Genomic DNA, 23,807 nt, shown 5'->3' on the forward strand with positions numbered 1-23,807 from the left:
CCCCAGTAGGCATGATACGTGACGTCAGAGCGGGCAGCGCGCGCCAATAGCGATGCGAGGCGGCGCTACTTGCGCCCGCGCACCGCCCACTCGTCCGCTATGAGAAAATTAGGAAAATTTCTGCATAAGTAGTACCTACTTGTAAATAAAGAAAACTTTAATGCATGTGTCTTAATATACAGAGGGATCATTAGTGGATTTATTTTCCTGTTTATGTGAAATAATATTTTTCGAAATAGCCCTAAAAATAATTATGTGAGATCTAATGCAGGTGCATTAACATGATGTAGGTACATCTCAAAAAGTCTTTCTAGGTCTATTAACAAACACGAAGAAGAGACAAAGACTTTCTAACTATTGCCATTGAGTTAGGTACGTATCTACTCCAATAATTAATTATGTTTATATCTCTATTCTGAACAACACTGCTTATATCTAAGTGGCACTAAACATTTTTCTATAATAAAAATATGTGGTTTTAATAATGTAAACAAACATCGAGCCATATCAAAGCTCGTCCCTACTGTCGATCTGGCATTTATAGTTAGGCAAGCGCATAAGGGGCTCTTTATATTCCTTGCGCGCGAGTCGGTCGGTCGCACGCGCGCTCTTCCCGCGTAAACAAATTCTTTTTTTCCTAAGTTTTTTTACGGAGCCATGAATTGGGATCATGAACATAGGCCTTGTGACAAGGTGGAGATCAATGAAGCAGTCGGAAAACTTTTGCAGAGCTTCAATTACGACAACATTGTACCTCAGCCTACCAAGTGAGTTTTCTTTTGGTTTTATTATAAGTATTTCTTGATATTATCTATGCAATTTTATTATAATAAGTATACTTTTTTATTAGGATTTTTGTCTTTTTTTTGTTTGTATTTTTTTTTGTCCTTTGAGCCTGTCTTCATATAGTTTTCGGGATTCTCAATAAATATTTTCTATTGTATCGAGTTCTTAGGTTTTCGCGATTGTTACACATAGAAAATGAAACTATTTTTCCGGATTTAAATTGCGTATATTTGTTTTTTCAAACAAACCGACGTTTCGGGCCCTTTACAGGTCCCATGGTTTGCGGTTGACTGAGGTGGTACAGTCTTCAACCTTCAAAAAAAAAGTTATTTTCTGTTGTGTTTTTAATATACTTTGTATAATGGCAAAAATAACTTTGGGTTTCTTAAATAGTCTTTTAAGCGGTAGAAGTCATTATTCATGTTTTCATTTTCACTTAAATTACTTGCTAATAAAAGTCGTTGAATTTTGAACACGGCTTAGTAGGTATTATTCTTCTTGTATGCTTCCACACCATTCGCCCTTTATATCTTGATCCTTCTTCCAGAAACTTTTAAAGTCCTTTCACTTCAAATTCCCGCCATTTTTTTCCCTAATGAGTATATTTTTTATTAAAAAAAATAGAGATAGTGGCAAACGTCAATTTTTAATATACTATAGTTCAATGTTTATTTCATAAGGCGATAATATAAATTTGTGACTAAAATGTTGAGGCCTCTATCTTTCTTAAAGAAAAAAGAAAATAAGCAAGCACCAAAATTTTTATTTTACCATAGGATTTCCTTCGTAAGTATGTTTTAAATGATAACATGATGACCTTACACAAGGTGGATCATTGTATGGAAAGCCACACCTAAAGATATAAAATATGCTAAAGTCTTTTCTAGAAAATTGAACCATACGTTGTTTATATAGCGTTAAATTTACAGTCATTACGTAGCTATATACTGTCACTGTTAATATAACTTCATCATCAACTCTGCAAAATATAAATAAATGGGGAGAAGTTTTATGATACTACGAACAAAATTAGTGGATAACTAGAGTTATAAAATTTAATATAGATAATTATGGTCGGTGTTTTTTTCTTTTTTTGGGATCTTTGGTTTATCACAATTGTTCTAAAATATTTACGTCCTATTTATGTTCAATTTTAAAACTTAAACTTGATGAAAACCACAATTTAATTTCAAACAGGACGCAAACAATTTAAAACAGTCGTTAACAACAAAAAAAAAAATACTGTCAAACGGCGCTTGCGCCATTTCTACAAAACATATGACCATATACGTGATTTGTTTTATGTAGTTCATATTTTGATGGCTTATAAGTGATAAAAGCATTTTCGACGTTTGATCACACGAAGCTATAAGTATTATATCAATGGTACAACTTCTTACTAATAAAAAAAACTAAACATTATGCAAAATGGCCATGGTTTCTAAATGTCAAATATCAAACTGTGAAAGTGTTACAAAATGGACTTCCAACGTTTTTCAGTTGTACCATTCATATTATACCTATTACCTACTTATAAAATAAAAGCACACGTACGAGTAATTCCTATAAACTAATAGCAAGTTCTTAGGAATAATTTATGGGCTGCCGAAACAAAAACTCACTTGTAATCGAACACCGGGCAATGAGGTTTCAATTTGGGCTAGCTCGTGCTCGATAACCATACGGTCTCTTTCAAGTAGGTACCTACCTACTTATTGAGTCACCACAAATGTGCTTAGAATCACTTTAGTTTATAATTTGATTTGAATGACAGCTTGTAACTTATAAGTACTTTTATCAAGAAATTAGAAACAAAATGTATTTAGTAAGTTCGTATGTCGATACAAACTGTAATTAAAAACTTTTTTTTAAAAAGACAACCAACTTCAAAAACAAACAAAAAGTCAATACACTGAAAAGCGAAAAATAATACAGATTTAATCCAAATGACAACAATACACGTAATACTTTTTATTTATTTTTGTCCTATTTCGTTTTGTTCACAGTATTATTACAATTACCTACCTACTTATTAATCAATCTATCTACTTCTATGGTTTATTGATACAATTTTCCAACTTGACAATTATTGTCCAAACCTATAATTTTTATAAGATATTATTATTGGCATATGCTACCTACTGGTCGGTTTGAAATTTTATTTTGCCATTAAAAAAAAAATTGATACTGAAATATTTACAATATCCAATCAGTTTTTGGAGTCCTCCTCCTTTTTTTGAAGTCAGTTAGAAAGAAACTGAACTACTGCTCAGACATTTTCCTGCTTCTTTTTCATCATCCACAGCTCAGCTTCACCCACTGCTCGGTATAGACGGTTTCTTAAATGATATCATAAGTGCACATTTGACCTCCATCGCACCTGATGGAAAGTGACGGTGAGGTCGACAATGGAGCATGCACACGTATATAATAATATATAAAGCCAATTCACTCTTGCCTTGAAAAGGCTCAAGTTATAGCGCTCAGGGAATAAACCTGGGAGCAGGAAATTCCGCTCGAATGCTACACGCCATATAAAAGTGGAAGTATAAAGCTTTCTGTGAATCTTGGGTATATCCACAACATAAGGGTGGAACGCCTACGTCTAGTCCCTCGATGACTAAAAGGAGTTGGCGGAATTGTTTCATGCAATTCCGTCGCACACTTTCCCGTAGTTTGTGTCATCCAACACGATCTTGCGCTAGTCTTATCCATCTACGGCCCGTGACTTCAACGATTTCGTCTACGCGTCTTGTTGCAGGACCGCCTTTGGACCAGTTGTACCATTATTATTTATAATAATTACAAGTAAATAGGGACAGGTTAGTATCTTATATCCTTAATGGTATAATTCAGTGGCATAACTGGTCCGAAGGCACAAGATCTGCCACGTTTCTATAACCACTGCTTGGCCATCATTCGGTTATCGCTTTACTCCATCAGTCATCACAACGCTTCGCAATATGTCCTGCTCAGTTCGATTTAGCTTCGTTACCTGATCTAGTTCGTTTTTGGATTTCTTCGGAATTCAACTCAGTCTATAAGTTTGATACCGACCATGGCACTCCGTGCGACTCTCATTCTATACATGTTTCAACATCCTAAGTCGTAGTCGACAAGACGCAATGGTTGAATAAGTGGATCTTCAAACACAGTGTTTTATTTTATACAACCCGTATAAACGCATCAAACGTAAAAACTACGGAAGTAAAAAAAGAAAATGGTCTATGGTAGAAACAGATTCGGCTCGGCGATTCGTGTCCACAGTAGCTGTATCTTTTAAGTAGCAATAGAGCTCCTTGGGTAGGTAAGAGTTCGTCCAGGGAAGTACTGCCACCTTAACTATTTCTGCCGCCAAGCAGTAATGTCACCATTACTGTGTTCCGGTTTTGAAGGGAACCCTTTCCCTTCAAGCTGGTGAAATTGCGACTTGTCAACTTATGTCTCGGGGTGACGGGTGCAGTGGCAGAGCCCATAAGATCTTTGCGATTTAAAGCTCTGACTGGCACTGAAACTGTTATGGATAGGCGTGCCGCTTACCACCAGACACACGACTTGTTCGTCCCGTCACTTGGTGTTATAATATATAAATAAAAATAAAAATTGCCAACGAATTAGGTAGCGAAACCTAATCTGAAAATTACCCAAAAACATCATGATACTCGTAATGATGATTAGGTACAATTAATATTTCTAAAAACTAATTATCAAGATACAATTTTATTTGCCAAAGATTTCGTTATGCCTTAACGGCCTCAACTCGACAAAAGCCTGTCTAATAGAGAAGTTTACCATAGGTACTTATGACATTTGACAGAGGATAAGGAATATGGAGTTATTTTTATTCAGCCCGAAACTCACTAGCCGTAGAGATAATGTACTTATGCGTCACCTGAATTTCAGAATGTACTGTCCCAAGTGTCCTACCATAGAAATATGCGGCGCTTGAAAGAGCTATCTACATAAATAGTATGTTATATCAACAAATGCCTACATTACAATAAATTACAGAGACATTATTCACTGAAGCCATTAATGATAACAAAAAGGCATTACCGTCATACGAACGTCGCATTATTTATTAACTTATATAATTAATTATGTAGCATTCTCCCGATATAGGAATATTATTTTGATCACTATAGGTATAATAATAATAATAAATTATTTTTTTTGTTCAGGTCCAATGGCGTTAGTATACTTACAAAAATAACTTAATGACTAGATTAGTGGTAATAATAATTAAAATTTACTTAACGAAATAAAATGACAACTTTTATTATATCAAGTGACGGGACTAACAAGTCGTGCGCCTGGTGGTTAGCGATATACCTATCCAAGACAGTTGCAGTGCCACTCAGAGTTTTAAATCGTAAAGATCTGAGGGGCACTGCCAATGCGCCCGTCACCCTGGGATATAAGTTGACAAACCCCACGTGCCGCGTTGGCGGCAGAAATAGGTAAGGTGGCAGTACTTCCCTGGATGAACTCTTTCACAAGGAGCTCTCTGCTACTAAAGGTTAAGAAATTAATAACCTAATTAGTATTATTGAAAACATCGTCAACAATCACATGTAGCGCAGATGGTCCTCGTAACTTAGAAATTTTAAGAATTTGTAATACAGACTCATATTATTTTTTAAGATTATCAAGTGCCTGGTGGTAAGTGACACGCCTGTCCTTAACAGTTTTGCAGTGCCACTCAAAACTTTATATCGCAAAAATCTGAGGAGCACTGCTACTGTGCCCGTCATTCTGAGACACAAAGTTGACAAGTCCCGTGTGTCTATAGTTTTACCAGCACCCTTACTCTTCAAAACCGGAACACGATAATGCTCACATTACTACAACATGGCGGCAAATATAAGTAAGGTGGCAGTACCTACTTCCCTGGGCGAACTCTTTCACAGAGACCTCTACTGCTTGAGTAGGTGCTTAAATTGCCTATATTTAGCACAATACTAGTAAAAACCTCAGAATAATGTCGTACTATTTTTTTTTATTTGAAAATAAACTATTAGCACGCATTTGTTTTAATGTCCTGCTAATTCAGGGTTGGCGAATCGTTTTTGGTTGAAATTGCTATTTGGAAATTTCGCTTTTTTAAAAATTATTACATTTTCTTTTAATAAAGGTTAAGTTGTTACAATTTTTAACAAAAAAAAAAACAGTTTTCAACCTTCTGCTTTGTGAAAAAAAGAAAGAGCATTTTGTTTATTTTTTTTCAGTTAAGGTTGAGTACCTAGGCTGTAGGTGCTAAGCGAAGTTAAAAGATGGTAATTTAATAGGTACTTTATCTAATTCTTATTTATTTAAACGTAAATATAAATGACATCTTTTCAGGGAAAGAGTATACGAACAAAATTAGTCGATAACTTTTTTTGTGCTTAAATAGGAGAGATAAAATTTCACGTATACCTACCGAATTTGTATAACGCAGTTCGCATTATTGTTATGACTTTCATATGATAAAAGTCGTGTTATTTCTGCCGTCAAGCAGTAATGTGACCATTACTGTTTTCCGGTTTTGAAGGGTAAGGGTGCTGGTGAAATTACAAGCACATGAGATATGTCAACTTACATCTCAGGGTGACGGACGTAGCAGCAGTGCCCCTCAGATCTTTGCGACCGAAAACTCTTGCAGCTTGCAGCTGCCATGGATAGGCGTGTCGCTTACCACCAGGCGCACAACTTGTTCGTCTCGTCGCTTAACAATATACATATATAAAAAAACACTTAGGTACTTTTGACGTATGATTACGTGTTGCTTTATTATACCAATGGTACGAGAAGCTGATAATATTTTGAGAAATCAATCAAGGATGTTTCGAATACACTCAATTTGAAATAGTTGTATGGAATCAAATAACGTCGAGGAAACGGACCAGGATGTCCACTCCCGTTCTCCGTCGAACATCGGTACGAAAAAATTGCTGTCAAATGAATAATAGGTACTGTGCTAAATTAAAAGACGCATGATGCAAATGAAGCTTCATACTTGACATTGTCTTTTAACATGGTAGTATTAGGTACTTATTTGACAGTAATTGTTTCCCGAAAGCCGGCTTGCTATGTACGTGCGGCGCACTATAAGTTTCCGAGATGAATAAGAAAATAATCCTATAAATGGTCAGAAATTAATTTATTGTTCCTCAAAATATTCTCCGTTAGCGTTAATGCAATTTTTCATACGAATGAACCAATTTTGAAAACATTTATGCCACTCCTCCGTGACAATCTCTGAAACATATTTTTTATACTCTATTTCGACAGCCACTTCAGGTGATGAAAATCGTTGACCGCGTCATCATCATCAGGCTATTGCAGTCCACTGCTGGACATAGGCCTCCCCTAATGCACGCCATTTCGCCCTGTTCTCGGCTTGACGCATCCATTTCCTGCCAGCAATCTTAACCGCGTAACTGGTTCTTAATTTTAGGAAGTAAATAAAATTTACAAGTTGCCAGCTCGGGACTGTACGCGTGATGGCTCATAAGGTCAACGTTGTTCACCTTCAAAAAATCATTTGTCCGTCTGGCCGTGTGAGAAATGGCATTATTGTGGTGCAAGATGATACGGCGTTTACGGTTATTTATATGGAGTTTGTCAATAACTTCCGGCAAACAAATAGTCGTGTACTAATCAATATTCACGATACAACGATTCTCCAAAGCAACAGTAGCCACGTGTTCAGCGTATTTTATTAAAAAAAGAAGCAATCATCCGCTAAGAGGCACTTTGCACGCGCACCACTTTGGTTGGTTTCGGCCCATTTTGAAAGACCCATACGCTTGATTGCTGCTTTGTTCTGGGATCGTAACTATTAATCCATGTTTCGTCACCCATTACTATGTCACACACCAAATTTAACGTCCCTTCGTTGAACCTGGTAAGCGTGGCATTGCACCAAGGGACGCGATCCGATTTTTTGGCCTCAATCAAATTGTGTGGGATCCACCGAGCACACAGTTTTTTCACACCCAAATGTTTGTGTACTAGTGATTGTATTTGACTCATGCCTATGCCTAAAGATGCCCGAATCTTATGGTATATCACATGTCTGCTTGTTTTGATCATACGGCGCACAGCATCGATGTTTTTGTTGTTCACTGCGACCATCACGAAATTCGTCACTGAGATTCACACGACCGCGTTTGAATTCTGCAAACCAGCTATAAATAGTCGTCTTGCATGGTGCTTCATCGTCAAAAGCAGTGTGAAGCCGAGCGAAGCTCCGCTGAGCTGTTAAATTACACTTAAAGTCGTAGAAAATCATACTACGAAAATTTTCACGAGTTAAACCCATGGTGATGTAGACAATCAATTTCTAAAATGACGCCACAATATAAAAACAAGTGATACTCGGACAAAACGAACTGTATTCTACAGCCAAAGAGTTCCATTTTCAAATCTTGTAATTACTTTTTAAATATTGTTTATGTAAGTGGCCAGTTCCGGAAACTTATAGTGCGCCCTATGTAGAAAGGCACCACCCCAACGTGACCCGTATCATTTAAGAGTGCAAATAAGTTACATCGCTTCTATGTTTATTTTTGTCAAGCTCTTTTCTTAGTAGATTGACGTTGAAACGTGCGACATACCTACGTCTTATCATAAAGTGGTTTATTGCCAAAGTGACCCCAAATAACAAGAAATTATTCCGTAATTAACTATACATTCATACAATTCATTAAATGTTCGCAGGCGGATAGGAAAAATAATGTGGCACAGAGCTTAGTCATAATACTGTCTTGTGGTCAGGGATCTGCTTCGTGGGTTTAGGGGTATCTATAACACAACTGCACAACGAAAATGAGAATATAGAACTTTTATCTTCACTCAGCGAGGAGAACATGTAAAACAACGAAACGACTTGTTGGTTGTTTAAACATAGTGTCTTCCTTCACACTTGCGGTGCCGAGACGTGGACGCTCACGTAGGAGGCTGTGTGTAGAATGAGAGTTGCACAGAGGGCTATGGAGCGTGCCGTGCTCGGTATCAAGCTTATGGACCGTGTTCCCAATGTCCATATTCGAAGTCGAACAAAGGTAAAGGACGTGGGGAACCGCATCACGAAGCTAAAGTGGAGCTTAGCAGAGCACCTGATACGGAGACAAGATGACAGATGGAGTAAGGCGATAACTGAGTGGCGTCCAAGGACTGGATACAGGAACGTCGTGCGTCTAACGGCGAGATGGGCAGAAACTTGAAGGCCTATACCCAGCATTGGGTGAAGTCAGGATGTATATCTTCCTTCTCCAATGTTATATATCACTATAAGAATAAGCCTAAATATATCATAGGGTTGATCACAGAGTAGAGATACTTTATTTCCTTATGTTGCGAACCTACAAATTTAATATCAATACTGGCGATTTTAAAGACTTTTTCATTTTTGTAGAGGTTTTGTTTAGCACAGTGCAATTAAAGATTATTATATTTTTCTTATATATAAATTAAATTTGCAGTTCATTACAACCATGTTAATTCATTTATTAGATTTGAATTCATAGTTTGGTCAATAGTAAATATAAAGTTTGTATTATAAAGAAGACACGTTTGTCGTCTTTTATATATCAAATATCCTTCGTCCAAAGCGTCTATCGGATATGTCAAGCGTGTTGATAGGATACGCAATTCATAACGTTTGACCTGCGGGTCATCGGCGCGGGCGCATAAAAACGACACGCGATCCACAGCTCTAATTGAATAGCCACTATCTCTTATCAGTCCCTTGTTTATTAATTTCCTATCAACCAGCGGCACTTCACATCTTACTTGAACTTTTGAATAATTTTTCATCACTCATATATTCCAATATACGGTTATAAATTGCCTAGCTGTAATTAAGTGAAGCTAATCGTAACTACTCGTCTTTTATATGGCGTACATTGCGTCCTAAATTTATGTATGTACTTCGCTATGTTTGTTTAGCAGGAGTATTTAAAAATTTACAGTTTTACTTAAAATATAGTAACTATATTACTAATAGAATAAAATAAATAAAATAAAATTGACATTTATTTATCCACAAAACACGTAAACCATAATATAAGCGAACAATTAAAATCCTAAGAAATCGATATTTACAAGATATTGAATAAAGAAATCAACACCCTTAGTATATATGATTAAAGAAAATAAAATGGTAAAAGATTTGTTTTTAGATTGAGTTTCTATTGCTGAGTAATCTTTAGATGTTTCAGAGTCGCCCTTGTAGTTTGTAGGCTTCACATGACTCCAAGAGCTTTATCACCCTTTATCGGCATTTAGCAAATATTAAACTCCTAAGTCGCACGAATTCAGAGAAACTCATGAGTTATGTTATTATTATATAGAGATGTTATATGTTATGTTATATAGAGACGTTAATTAAGTATTAATTAATGTCTCTTTAAGTCTACGCATTTTTAACCGACTTCATAAAAGGAGGAGGTTCTTAATACGACTTTTTTGTATCTATACATGTTAAGCGATAACTCCGATATTTGTGAACCGATTTTGATAACTCTTTTTTTTGTTCTAAAGAGGGTACCTCAGTATTGGTCCCATTCAAATATTAAAAAAATATTCCACCTCTAAGGGTGGCAAACTAAGGAATGAATCCGATTTCGCACTTTCCGGTAAACGATTTCAATAAAACTTGGCAAATAGATGTAGTTCCACGAACTTTTGAGGTCGGTTTTAGGTCTTAATTCGGGTACTGTTGCTTTTTCAAACAAATCAACGTTTCGAGCTCTTCACATGTTTATAATAAGTTAATACACGATTTACAACTACAACCAAGCACAAGTCCAGTTGTGTATGGAATGCTGCTACCACCTTTGGCATGGCTCTGCTACATACTGGCCACATTGGGCTCAATTGACAAGCGGCCGAGAGGCTTATAGGTTACTCGGAATAAGTAGAGGCGACGCTGCAGAGCCTTCTACACTGCCGTAAAGTTGCCAGCTTAACGGTATTCTACAAGATATATCAAGGAAAGTGTGCGATGGAATTATACGATTTCATTCCGTCTTCCTTTCCATCACCGGCATATGCTTACGACTAGACATATGCTTGGCTAGACGTATGCGGGTGGAAACCCGTAAGTTCTGGATATTCCAAAGATTCGCACGAATCGTTACGCCTCCACATTTACATGGCGAACGGCTATGGAGCGGAATTCTCTGCCTGCAGACTTGTTCCTTGAATGTTATAACTTAGACCTTTTCAGGATTAGGATTGAATGAGTGATTGAAAGTGAATAGGCATTATTTAGGTATGCATGCTCCATCGTCGACCTCATCGTCAGTTTCCATCAAGTGAGATTGAGGTCAAACGTGCACTTACATTTTTATTAAAATAAAACTTGGATCACTTCTTAATCAAGAAGTTAGATTTATTGAGTGAAGAAGCGGCGGAACGAACGAAATTTCAAAGAACTAGTTTCAGCAACAAAAAAGCACAAAAACTTAATACAATAATAAACAAAATAAAAAACAAGAAACATTTTAGTTTTTGAACGACACCCCATATATCAACTCTGTTGTATACAAATTTTAAGCATGTTTAATGTATAAATATTGTTTTATTTGAAATTTATTTTATTTCTATACTCACTAAAATAAACTAAAACGTAGAAGACAAGATTAAGGTCACAAGAAGATAAACGGCTGAATAACAGCTGCGATAATACACAAATGCAAACTTAAAAAGTGAATTTGCAGATAAGATAGTGCTTTGAAGCACTATTAAGTTTATAGTTATTTATATCTTATTATATATTATTCGTTTCTGTGAATTTCAAAGTCTGCATTTATTTTTATAGTATACCTGCTATAGATCAACTTACTCGCAATTTCATTTTTTTATAATGCCAAGTGACGGAACGAACATGTCGTGTGCCTTGTGGTAAGCAATACGCTTGTTCATAACCGATGCTGTGCACTTAGAGCTTTAAGTCGCAACTTAAAGCCCCTACGCCTGACAACAGTTGACAAGTGCCATTATGCTCAAGGAACGCATTAATGCTGAAATTACTGCTTGTCGGCAGAAATTGGTAAGGTGGCAGTACTTCCATGAACAAACTCATAAAATGAGCCTAAGTTCCTCAATTTCGATCACTGCAATAAGCAGTAATTAAGCACACTAAGGGTGAGATTTCATTATCTGCGTACAGAAATCCGTATGAAACTGTCACAAACCGGTGCCACTGCTATCGGACAACTATTTCTACAATAACAATTTTCAAACACTTAATAATTTTTTGACTGCCTCTGTGGCCGAGCGGTTACCATGTCGCCTGCCGGACTGCCACGCGGATGTCCCAGGTTCGATTCCCGGGCCGGGAGAAATCTTCGTATGGCCTACATTTATTTCACTCGTGAGTTTGGGTGTAATTTGTGGTTGTCTATGTATGTGTCCATGACACCCGCGACACAGGTGTCCCTAGTGCGGGGCTATGTTGAGTGTGTGCGTTATTATTGAAAAAAAAAGAAAATACAACTTTACTAGCAATAGAAAGAGTGAATGGAGAGATGTGAAAGAGTTCATGTATAACCTATCATTTTTTTAACCTATATTTAAGCTAACTTTTTTTGCCGCCAAGCCGTAATGTGAGCATTGCTGCGTTCCGGTTTAGACGGGTAAAGGTGCTGGTGAGATTACAGACACATGCTCGCATTGCACCGATCCAAACATCAAATAGCATATCACGTTAAAATTACGCTAATAATGATAATAATAAATTTCAGTATCCGTGGAGTTCCTTGTGAATGAGTTCGTCCAGTGTAGTACTGCGACCTTATCAATTTCTACCGCCCGGTAGTAATGCTCATATTACTGTGTTTCGGTTCTGACGGTATAAGGTCCTGGTGAAATTGCAGACACATGAGGCTTGTCAACTATGCCTTTGGCTGACGGGCGCAGTGCAATGCCCCTCAAATCTTTGCGATTAAATGCTCTAAGTGGCACTGCAACTTCTATGGACAGGCGTCGTTTAGCACTAGACGCACAACTTGTTCGTCCTGTCACTTGGAATCATAAAAAATCTTCTAAAACCGAATGGCGTATACTCCTATTCCTCCGTTATTATTACCAACTTCCTGTATACCTTGGATTTATTTCCGCGAGGAGCAGATAACAACGCCTGCGCAAACATTCCCACTAAGGGTCCTTATCAGGGAGTCCCCGGGATGTCACCCCTCACACCCTTGGATTTACCTGCCTGTTCATGATTAATTAGTTTAGGAAGTCCTGTGAAAAAAGAATTTGAATATTAGTAGAAGTGACTTATTACAACAAATAGTTAGAAGCACATTTATAATAGGTATATAGATGTGATCCCACTTCTGTACGGGCTATATTTGAAGCCTTTGTCGCTGTCAGTCCGTGATGTAAGTGTCGCTGGGCATATGTAAAATATCTCGGTTATCATTATCATCATCATAAGCCCATTTACACATCCCACAGCTGTGCATGGGTCTCGTAGTGTTTTGGCCATAGTCCGCCACGCTGGCCCAATGCGGATTGGGATCTTCATACGTTTTCCGAGAGCTGTGAACCTTCTTCTTCCACGTGCAGGTTTCATCACGATATTTTCTTTCAGCGAAAAGCTCCTTATAAATGTCTAATTAAATTCGCACATGAATTCAGAGACACTCAAAAGATCAATTCCGAGATCTTAGTTATTACCGTTATTTAAAACGATAAGATTTAGAAAAAAGATATTCGTCGTTGGATGTCATAAGTGTGGCGTCAGTCATCACTAAACAATGCTAAAGAAAACAAAATATTTCTTTTAACCCATTGATTCCTTAAGAGCATCATTTGTTTCGAATTCCCGGCGCGCTTAGTTCAAAGCTCCCGCAGATTAAGATTTCCTCGCCTGCGCAAGCGCAGCACCGCTGCGATCAAACACGTCGGTTTGCGCAGCGATTGGAGCCTACTAATTGGGGGCGCAAACAGCGCGGCTGTACGCATTCACAGGTGCCGCCCGGAACTTGCACCCCTGTTTGTACAGGCCACTTCGCGCGCACTTTGACATTACGACTTACTCTATTGTATGCTTTGAATGCCATTTGGATGTAAAATTACCACCAACAGTACGAAGAAAATATCCTTATGGACGAACCACCCTTACGAGACTTTCAAGAGAAAAATAACACTAGCGCTTATTGGTCGTTACCGTCACTTGTTTTGAATGATATTGCGAGCTATATAAAAATAAGATTATAATAACAACGATGTCTTTGAATTGAAATTAACAATATATTTACTCTAAATTCATTTAAATTCAATTCCCGTCTGTTCTACTCTTTGTAGAAATACTCTATGCAATTAGCAGTATGGTCGGTAGTCGGTTAGGTATAACTATCATTTGAAATTTAAGAGTTTAATGATTGTTATTTCTATAGTAAGTATTCTATCACTGTTCCATATAGTGGAAAAGGTCCTACCTATATAATTTATAACCTATTACTTACCTATATAATTATTACATAATTTTTAATCGAAGAGATACGGCTCTACACTCTACGGTGTCTCCATAGCGGCGAATACCTACAAATTGCCGACGGCTTTACTTTTTCGATACAGTTTTAAATATTTATGTTATTTTATATGTTATATGTTTTGTATTGAAGAATGAAGTCTTTTTATTATAGTTTCATTTTCTATAATTACTGTTAGTCATTGTCATGCTTTAACTTAGTAACTATGAAGTATCAATACCGTCATTGTGCCACATCAATTTGCAGTCTATAGCTTGCCTTTGGTGACCAAACCACGCGTGGCAAACTGTTAACAATTACAAGCACATGGGACTTTTCAACTTATGTCTCAGGGTAAAGAGCGCAATGACAGTGCCTCTTCTTTGCACAGACGTGTCACTTACCCCCAGACGCACGACTTCTTCGTTCCAAAAATTGATATCTAGGTACCATGTAATAATTTGTGATTGAGTACGTCATGACTCACATAGTTTGCGAATTTTCGTAAAATGCTAAAAAGGCTCGCCACGTGGTAGGGAACTTAATTATTTAGGCTCTTACATTTAAACTCTTTTCCATTTGTAGCAATAGAGCCTAGCAAGGGCCAATATTGACAAAGTGTAATCTCGGGGAACGGTTAGCGTGCGCGCGGTAATGCAAGCGAGTTAACACCGCTCTTCATTACCGGCCCCGGCTGCCTATTTGGAACCTTCCACGCGCTAAATGTTATTCGCGATGCCTTACCATGAGTTTCCATTAGTAACTATACGTACTGGTACTGCTCGTAATTATGGATATGACCGTTACGGCGCTATATAGATACACACCTAGTCGTATTGTAAACATTAATAATGAGATTTTGAAAACAAATACAACCAAGAATAGTCCTTAATTGGGATTGGGAAATTCACATGGCACGTTTGTCACTGCAATTCAAATAAAAGAGACAGGTACACTAATTCTTCAATGCATTCGTGGGAATGAAACACATGAACAGCCCCATATTGTTCTACATTAGTTTTAACTATAGTGACCCTCCCTATCGACCCTTAGGGAATACGAGAAGGGCACTATTCGCTACTACACTTCGATGTTCGGGTTCTGACTCCAGATCAGCCAGTATACCGGGTTGTCACAGACCGTTGTCATTGTCTTCATCTGGTTCTCAAGAGGCTAGTGCCTCGGGTGAGCCACCCCGGGTGCACGTACAGTACCCTCCCTATTTTCATGATAGGTACCGGAGCTGTAGGCACGAAATGCGCAACGGGACTTCCCGTTGCGCACTGCACAACTAACGATTGCCACCACTAAGCCGTCAACTCTTAAGTCCACTACCAAATCTCCTCATTGGTGGCGGCGCAGTAAAGCACGCTCACTTCCCGACGCCGAAAAACGTCTCTCCAGTTCCCAATAACCTAATCGAATGGCGAGACCGGAGGATATCTAGGTTATCTCTGGGCTAGTGCCGGAGATGTCGGTCGCAGTGTCGTGCGACAATGTCCGGACATTGCTTCCAACTTAAAGGACCACTCACGTGACTCACACGTTCCTCGCTTCTGGCCCTCAATTAAACTGCTACTAAGACGCGTTAGCTACGCACGAGATAGTCGCCTCGGCCACACGCCACCGGGGCACACAAACATTTCCGTCTCTGCAGCTCACCATAAACTCCAGCGAGTCCATACCCAAGTCCGGGTCCGCCAGAGACGCCTGTGAAGGCGTATCACTTACGAAGGGCCTGGCCTTGACGCCCGCTGTACCCTTGGTCTTACCAGCGAGCCCGTAGTCTCTCAGGAATACCCTGTCTCTCGGGTCAGTAGATACACATAAACATATCAATCATAACAAGAAACTCGACTGTAAGGGCCAACGCAAATTGGCAAACGGGGGAAAAGCATCGTAGAGTTTTGAGAAATGAGGGATATCCCTTATGATACCACGAGCGTCCGCCAGCGTACCGCAGAGTCCGCTGAAAACGTATCAACCGCCGAATGCCGCCGGTCGCTCGGGTTTGATTCTGTAGGGGTTTTCGACTAAGTAGTCGAAAAGTCCCCGGAGCATTGCGGAGTCTTGATTTACTCTGACGAGAAAGTGCAGCGAAATTGAAAGCCCTTGCTATCTATCTATTATCACGCTATTCACAGTGAGTAATAGATGCCCGTCCCCGTTCTCTTATAAGGAGATGTGTGGTATAGGCACCTCCCCTTAATCTTACTTGCTTACCTACTAGTAGTACTAATGACATAAATATGTCAAGGATATAAGTAATATGGACACAGATGCGTTCCCATGCGTCACGTCACCACGTCTGCGTAGGAGTGGACTAATTGACTCGATGAAAGTAAATCAAGGACTTACATTAAAGCGATACATAAAATTATCGGAGCACTCGATATTTTGTTGCGCTGGTCAAGGATTGTACTTTAAAACAGTTATTGGTACACCTCAAAATTTACACTGTACCTAATGAAATATCAATCTACAGCCTAAAACAGGTTACCTACACTTGGTTTGCTTTATTTATATGGATAAATCTTCAGTTTTGGTATCTATGTGCACATGACTTACATTAATAAATAATATCTCGCGATGTAGAAGACGTTGTCAACTTCGATACAGTTTTGTTTGAAAAAGAAAAGGTGGTACACGTTCTGATTTTAAAAGATTTGTGTTCATTTAACATTATAACTATTCCGTATTTTTGTTATGTCCGTAGCTTCTGTCTACCCAGGCAGAGTTTAGGGTCCTGCAGTTGCTACGATCCTGACATGCCGAAGGTACCATACCTTCGTTGCTTCGACTAACATTCTATTTATTTCGTCTTGTATCTAGTTAAGAAAAGTACGCTGACGTCAATGTTTGCGCACGGCGATTAAAATTTGCTAAAATAACTAACGAATTGGCCTCCGAATATTTAATATCGGCGGGATGGAAGGGGAGACATAAAAACAAACAAATTTTACAAATCGATCCAATTTCATAAAACATTTTTTTTTAAGATACAACAAGCACGCATTCATGCCCGAGATGTAATAAGGCCATATCTGCAAAAAGTTTTTAGGTGAAGTTTTTGTTAAAATTTTTTGTTAACTTGTATACACCTAAATAGGAGAGTTATAAAATTCCATATACTTAACATACTTAATTTTTAGGACCTTCATATAATAAAAGCACTTTTGATATATGACCATATATGTTGATTTATCATATGAAGGTTACGATTGACACCCATGTCATTTCACATTGATTTACAGGACTTTAAGACTACTTTGAGAATAATCTTCACTGTTCGACCAAATAGTTATAACAGTTCAGAGGGACCCTTAACGGTCTGTGCAATTATTAAGGGGTGATTATACCCATTAATACGAAAAAAAATATACTGTCAATACCTCTCTGAAATAGAAATTAAATCTGGTTTCCATACATTGGGGTCGAACGGTATAAACGAAAGTACTTAAAAACTCTGTACGAATTTTTTTCAGCGGGATCCTCATAGTATTAAAAGTTGGTCGTGTTTATGGGCATAATCATCACCTAAAAATCTCGCAGCTCTTATGGGATGACCCTGTTTAATATTGATAGTGTTCTAAGTACAGAAGCAGTACTAAAACTTCCGGGATGTAGGACCAATCACGCTTGCAGTGGGATAGTATTCGCAGAAACTACATTGGTTTATCAATATACATTTACAAGTAAATAATATACTCGGTAAGCTACGCCCTTATTTATTACTCACTTTGTGCATTGTACATTGACCACGACCTACACAATTAAGATAATTTAGGCAAATAAAGCCTGCGAATTCAAAAGTAGATTTAATTTTATTTTCAATGGCTGAATGCCTCCGTGGCCGAACGGGTACCACGCCGGACTGCCACGCAGAGGTCCCAGGATATTTTTATTCCCGGGCCAGGAGAAATATTTGTATGGCTTACATTTATTTCTCTCGTGAGTTTGAGTGTACTTTGTGGTTGTCTATGTATGTGTCCATAGCACCCGCGACACTGGGATTCCCTAGTGCGGGGCTAGGTTGAGTGTGTGCGTTATTATTATTATTATTTTTAATGGCACAATATGCAAAATATATCCATATATAGATAGAACTGACAAAAGAACGTAATAACGCGGTGGCGGCTTTTCTGCGCCTGTACATGTTCATAGTTCCTGTTTCAACGTATGGGAGAATCCAGCCCTTCAATATAGTCCGATAAAATGTCTCACAATGGAATTCCAATACTTGATAAAATTGTTAATTGATAAGGCACCCCTTTCTCGAGGGCTTCCCCATTTTCCCAGGCCCTCGAACCAGGTGTGCTGTAGTATCTCCTAATTACATGCCTAATAAAATACCCTTTATCTCTAAAATGTGGTCGAGGTGCCACTAGGGCAATCACTGCCCTTTAGAATGTCGGCGTTAACTTTTACCGACCTTTAACCCCTTGTTGACTTTAAAAAAAATAGTATTATGTCACCCAAAAATCTAAAATTCAGTAAATCCTAGCATTAAAAATATACGTCATTGCGCACGAATGTCCTCTAAGGAGAGAGTTTGAAAAGAATATATAGTTTGGTATACAGTTTAGAACAGCGTTTTCCAATTGGTGGGTCGCGACCCGGCACCGGGCCATCAAAATAAAATACCGGGTCGCAACATTCAAAATACCTACGCAAATAACTACTATCGATCGACGCATCGTACGAGTAAATATTCGTAAACGGCGCCTGACAACTGACTGACAAGAGAGCACCAGCAAGAACGACAGCCGAAGAAATATTTAACTTGATTATATATTGACTACAATAACATTATTTTACTTAATGTAACCAGCTTGGGTTTAAAATTATTGAGTGGGTCATTAAGAAGCAGTATGAAAATTACCGGGCCATGGCAGAAGAATGTTTCGGAAACACTGATTTAGAATTAAAATTATGTAAGTATTTTTACCCATCATCTTCAATATTTACTGTTGAAGATGATGGGTAAAAAAACTACATTTGGTTTTTAGGCAGGTAAAAAAATGTGCAACTGAATTTGATTGGAATCGATGGATTCAGCCAATTTCGATGATTTTCACTCAAGGTGATGTTGATTTAACATCGTTTGTAGCCTCAAAACAAATACCATACATATAAATAGCGTTGATACTTAAAATTTAGCCTTCTTCACGAAACATTTCTTATTTTGTGCCCTATTCTAAAGTCATTCGTCGGCTACTGTTAGTTTTACAGCGCTGTTATTTATTTTATAGCCCACAGTAACGAGCACTAAAGATAACTGTCCCGCCTGATGGGGATGTTTACAAGATTCCAGCCTCTCACCACTGAGGGAGAGTATACTACCCCATTTCACTGCAACTTTGTGGCTTGTATGAAAAATACTATACACATACAAGTAACAGTTTTTAATTAATGTTTTGTAACTTAGAACAATTTAATGTTATGTATAACTGAAATTATTCGTAAACATTATGAAAGTACAAGTTTCTTTTGTTTTGTGTTATGAATGTCTCAGTGTCACCCTAATCTCTTTTAATAAATGGTGTATTTAATAATGTAACTTTAAATGCTCATTGCAATGTAAGCTGATGAAAAAGGTATATCAGTAACGAATAATATGCCATTGAAATATGTGTGACGTGCTTATTGATGTTCATAACTAGTTAGCAAAGTCTTGGCAAGTCCATTTATATGTAGAGGTCGGTCAACAACTGTCCAGCATAACGTTCCATCAGTAAATTTACGAACTTAGCAGGGCGGCACGCGCGCACATCGAAAGCAGAAATAGCGTGGGCGGGCCGCACAGATGACAGCTCGCTGGCGGTTTACGACTTCCTCAGCCAATGGCCTCCGTACTTAAGTTTTCACTCAGCCTAAATTGGCATACTAGAATTTAGAAAATGTTATACTTTTGCAACAGAGGCTATGGTGAGGACGAGAATTAAGCTTTTGCTGATCTAATAAGTTTATTTAAGGTTTGTACGTTATTGTCTGTCCATATAATTGTTTTGTTAACTACTGTAACTTTTTTAAATAAAAAATAACCGACCTCAAAAGTTCGTGGAATTACATCTATTTGCTAAGTTTCACCGGATTCTTCCCCCAGTTTGCCTCCCTTAGAGGTGGAATATTTTATTCAAATTCAAATGGGACCAATGCTGAGAATTCTGCATTGGTCCCATTTGAATAAAATATTTGAATGAAATCTTTCGAACGAAAAAGAATCATCAAAATCAGTTCACAAATTTTTGAGTTATCACGTAACATACATGCAAAAAAATACAGTTGAATTGAGAACCTCTTTCTTTTTTTGAAGTCAGTTAAAAATAGAAAATTGTTCGTTTTAAATATTTTGTTTGACTAGTCAATGACTACAACTAAACTGTTATAATTATTAATGCAAAGATCGAACACTCAGAGAAAATTCCTTCGATCCGGCCGGATAGTATAATTAGTGGAATAATTTCACAAAAAATAATTGAATATCAATTCAATAAAAATTTAAAATAGTGCGTAGGTGTGGTGCCGTAAAATGATAAAAGAGTTTAATGGAGGACAATTATTGGCTGTATATAACATCGTGACATGTGACGAAACCTGGGTGTACTGCTTTAAACCGGAAAAAAAATCCAGTCCGCAGAATGGGTCTTTCCTTTTGAAGATTCGCCGACGAAAAAAGTCGGAGCACGGAAAATGATTGCTCTTTCTTCGGAAAATCATGACATTTCACTAATATAGCGCTTGAAGACCAAAGGGTAGTGACTACTGATTGGTGTGTGAATACCTGCTTGCCCAGAGTGTTAGAAAAAGTTCGCGAAAAGCGTCCCCGAAGCAATATCGTTCTTCACTTCTTCTTCTTTTTATTTCCAAAAATGAGAGATAAACTTGGAGGTTTTCGATTTACAAGCCCGGAAGCGGCGGTGAATGCGTTTCGAGAAGCCATTGAAGAGGTCCCCACGGTCGCACTGCCTTTCACAATGGTTCCAACGAATGCAAAATTGTGCGAATAGCAAGGCAATATACTTTGAAAAACAAAATTGTGACCTATTAAAAAAATCAGGAGTAGGTATTGTAGGTATTTCAGGCATTTAGTTAAACTTCAGGCTTGAAGTTTTACTATAAATGTTAGTAAGTGTAATGCGTTCACATTTCTTAATATGGCGAAGTGCTATGGAGTGGTATTCTCTGCCTGCAGACTTATTTCCTGAACGCTATCAACTAGCTTTTTCAAAACGAGAGCGAATAGGCGTTAAATAGATGTGCGGGCTCCATCGTCGACCTCGTCGTCGCTTTCCAAATGCGCTCTTTTTTATGTTTAAGTATAAAAAACGATTTAATAAATAACAAGTAGTTTATTTCACTTTAAATTACAATTTAAATAATTCTAGTTAAGACAGATAAGTATTCAAATGCCAATCAATACTAAAGAAGGTGAATGAATTATAACACAAGCTAGTTGACACTATTATCAGCACACCAGTGACTTCGCATTTTTGTACACTAGCTAGTTTACACTAGTGTAGGTACATTAAGCCAGTGTAAAAGCCCCTTGATTCGTCGATACCGCGCGTGCCTAAATATTACAACAATATTAGTGAAACCAAAACAATGGCCAGCACGCCTGCCTTACCTACTCAGCGCACACCGTTAAAATATCGCTGTCGCCACCGAAAACGTGACACGTGGAAATAATTTTGGCAATAATTTATACAAGCTTTAAAATGTCAGGTAGCTTTGGTAAGTAAATCGAAAATCAACAGGTTTTTTTAAAGACTTGTAGATCAAATTACATCCATCAAATATATTCGTATGATAAACATACACATACCGTACGTTTTTTTTATGATAACAAATAACGGGTCGAAGAAGTCGAACGCCTGGTGGTAAGCAGCACGCATGTTCATAACAGTTGCAGTGCCACTACGAGCTTTAAATCGCCAAGACCTGTGGGACACTATTCCACTGCACCCGTCTCCCTGAGATATAAGTTGACAAGTCCCATGTGCCCTATAATTTCACCAGCACCCTTTTCCTTCAAAACCGGAACGCAATAATGCTCACATAACATCTTGGCAGCAGAAATAGGAGGTGGCAGTCCTTCCCGGGAAGAATTCTTTCACAAGGAGCTCCACTGCTATTAAAACACGCACTTAAACATGGGCAATGTTAATATCGCATGTAGGTACTTCAATCAATCCGATGACTACGTTCGTAAATCGTTTGTTGTATTTAAAAAAAATATATACTTAATTCTGTATGATTTGTTCCAGATGCCTTTGTTTCATTAGAACACTGTGGACTAACACAGCTGTTTAGAAAAGGTTTCTTAAATTACTTTAGTGATTCTTATCTATTTCTTGGTTATTTAACTGTCACGTATTCGGTAAAAGTTACATACTAAAATCTAAACTACTAAATACTAAAACAAATTTGAATAACTGAGGAGGTTTGAATGCTCTTTGACGCATGGAATGGTAAATGAAACGGTAAGGGTGTTGGTGAAATTACAGACATATGGGACTTGTCAACTTTTGTCTCAGGGTGACGGGTGCGGTGGCAGTGCCCCTCAGATCTTTGGGATTTAAAGCTCCGAGTGCACTGCAACTGATATAGACCAGCGTGTCGCTTATAACCAAGATCGCAACTTGTTTGTCCTGTCTCTTAGTATCGTAAAAAAATCCCCAATCATCATTAGGTCGGCGTGATAGACCAAAATCTAAACGCTCTCTCGTTAGGGGAAACCGGTCCCAGACCCAAGAGGGTTGATGATGACGACGATGTGATGAAGTAGATACGTATCAGCAACTAACATTCTCATTAGCCTGAATCAATTGTAATGAAGTAAGTAGGTGCCGACCACAGACTGTACCTACAATTTAAGTAGGTACAATATAAATAGCATACCGGCCTCTCCTTCTTCTTGTGCTTATGGATGCTGGTCGTATACTGAATAGCATTGCCCAAAATCAGTCTTGGTCTTAGTCTTGCAAAAACGTAAGACCAAAACCAAGACCAAGTCCAAATAAATGTAAGGTGCAAGGTTTGTACAAGAACAAGACTGAGTCAAAAAAATCTGCAAGACGCAAGAGTCTCTAAGATTTTGTTTTTAGATTTTTATTGTTATTTTTTTCATTTTTATTGTTTTTTATTTATTTATATATAATGCAAATAGAATTACATATACATCAAACAGTATTTTATAAACTTAAAATAGGTTTTTTCAAATACCGTTTTTCCAAATATTTATGTACAGTCAATGGCAAGTCAACCATCAAAAACTTTAAAAAAATTATTTATTTGATATTGAAGTCTATGACTACTCGATGACGTCATGAAAATGCAAGATGACTCGTTAGTGTTGCCGTGCACATTTTGACGCTGTCTTATTCTCTACTACATGGAAAAATATTTTTAAATTATAGTTTAAAGAATAGTTATTAATCGTAAAACTTTTTACGACACCAGTCATCGTCAATCATCATGATAAATGCGGTTCACGATAATCGGCAATATTATTACTTAATATTTATGAATTAGCAATAGGTAATT

General features: G+C 37.7%; 1 protein-coding gene across 1 annotated transcript in view; it reads left to right on the plus strand.

The window, feature by feature from the left end:
- Positions 1–657: 657 nt before the first annotated feature.
- The window catches only part of LOC113234151 (transcription factor SOX-9-like), a 29,668-nt gene continuing 6,518 nt past the window's right edge, over positions 658–23,807 (plus strand). The window contains exon 1 of the mRNA XM_026469420.1: positions 658–767. Coding sequence (XP_026325205.1) covers positions 658–767 — 110 coding nt within the window. The remainder of the gene's footprint in view (positions 768–23,807) is intronic.

This window comes from Hyposmocoma kahamanoa, unplaced genomic scaffold (genome assembly GCF_003589595.1).
Source record: "Hyposmocoma kahamanoa isolate Upper Pololo Valley unplaced genomic scaffold, ASM358959v1 81, whole genome shotgun sequence".
Classification (NCBI taxonomy): Eukaryota; Metazoa; Arthropoda; class Insecta; order Lepidoptera; family Cosmopterigidae; genus Hyposmocoma; species Hyposmocoma kahamanoa.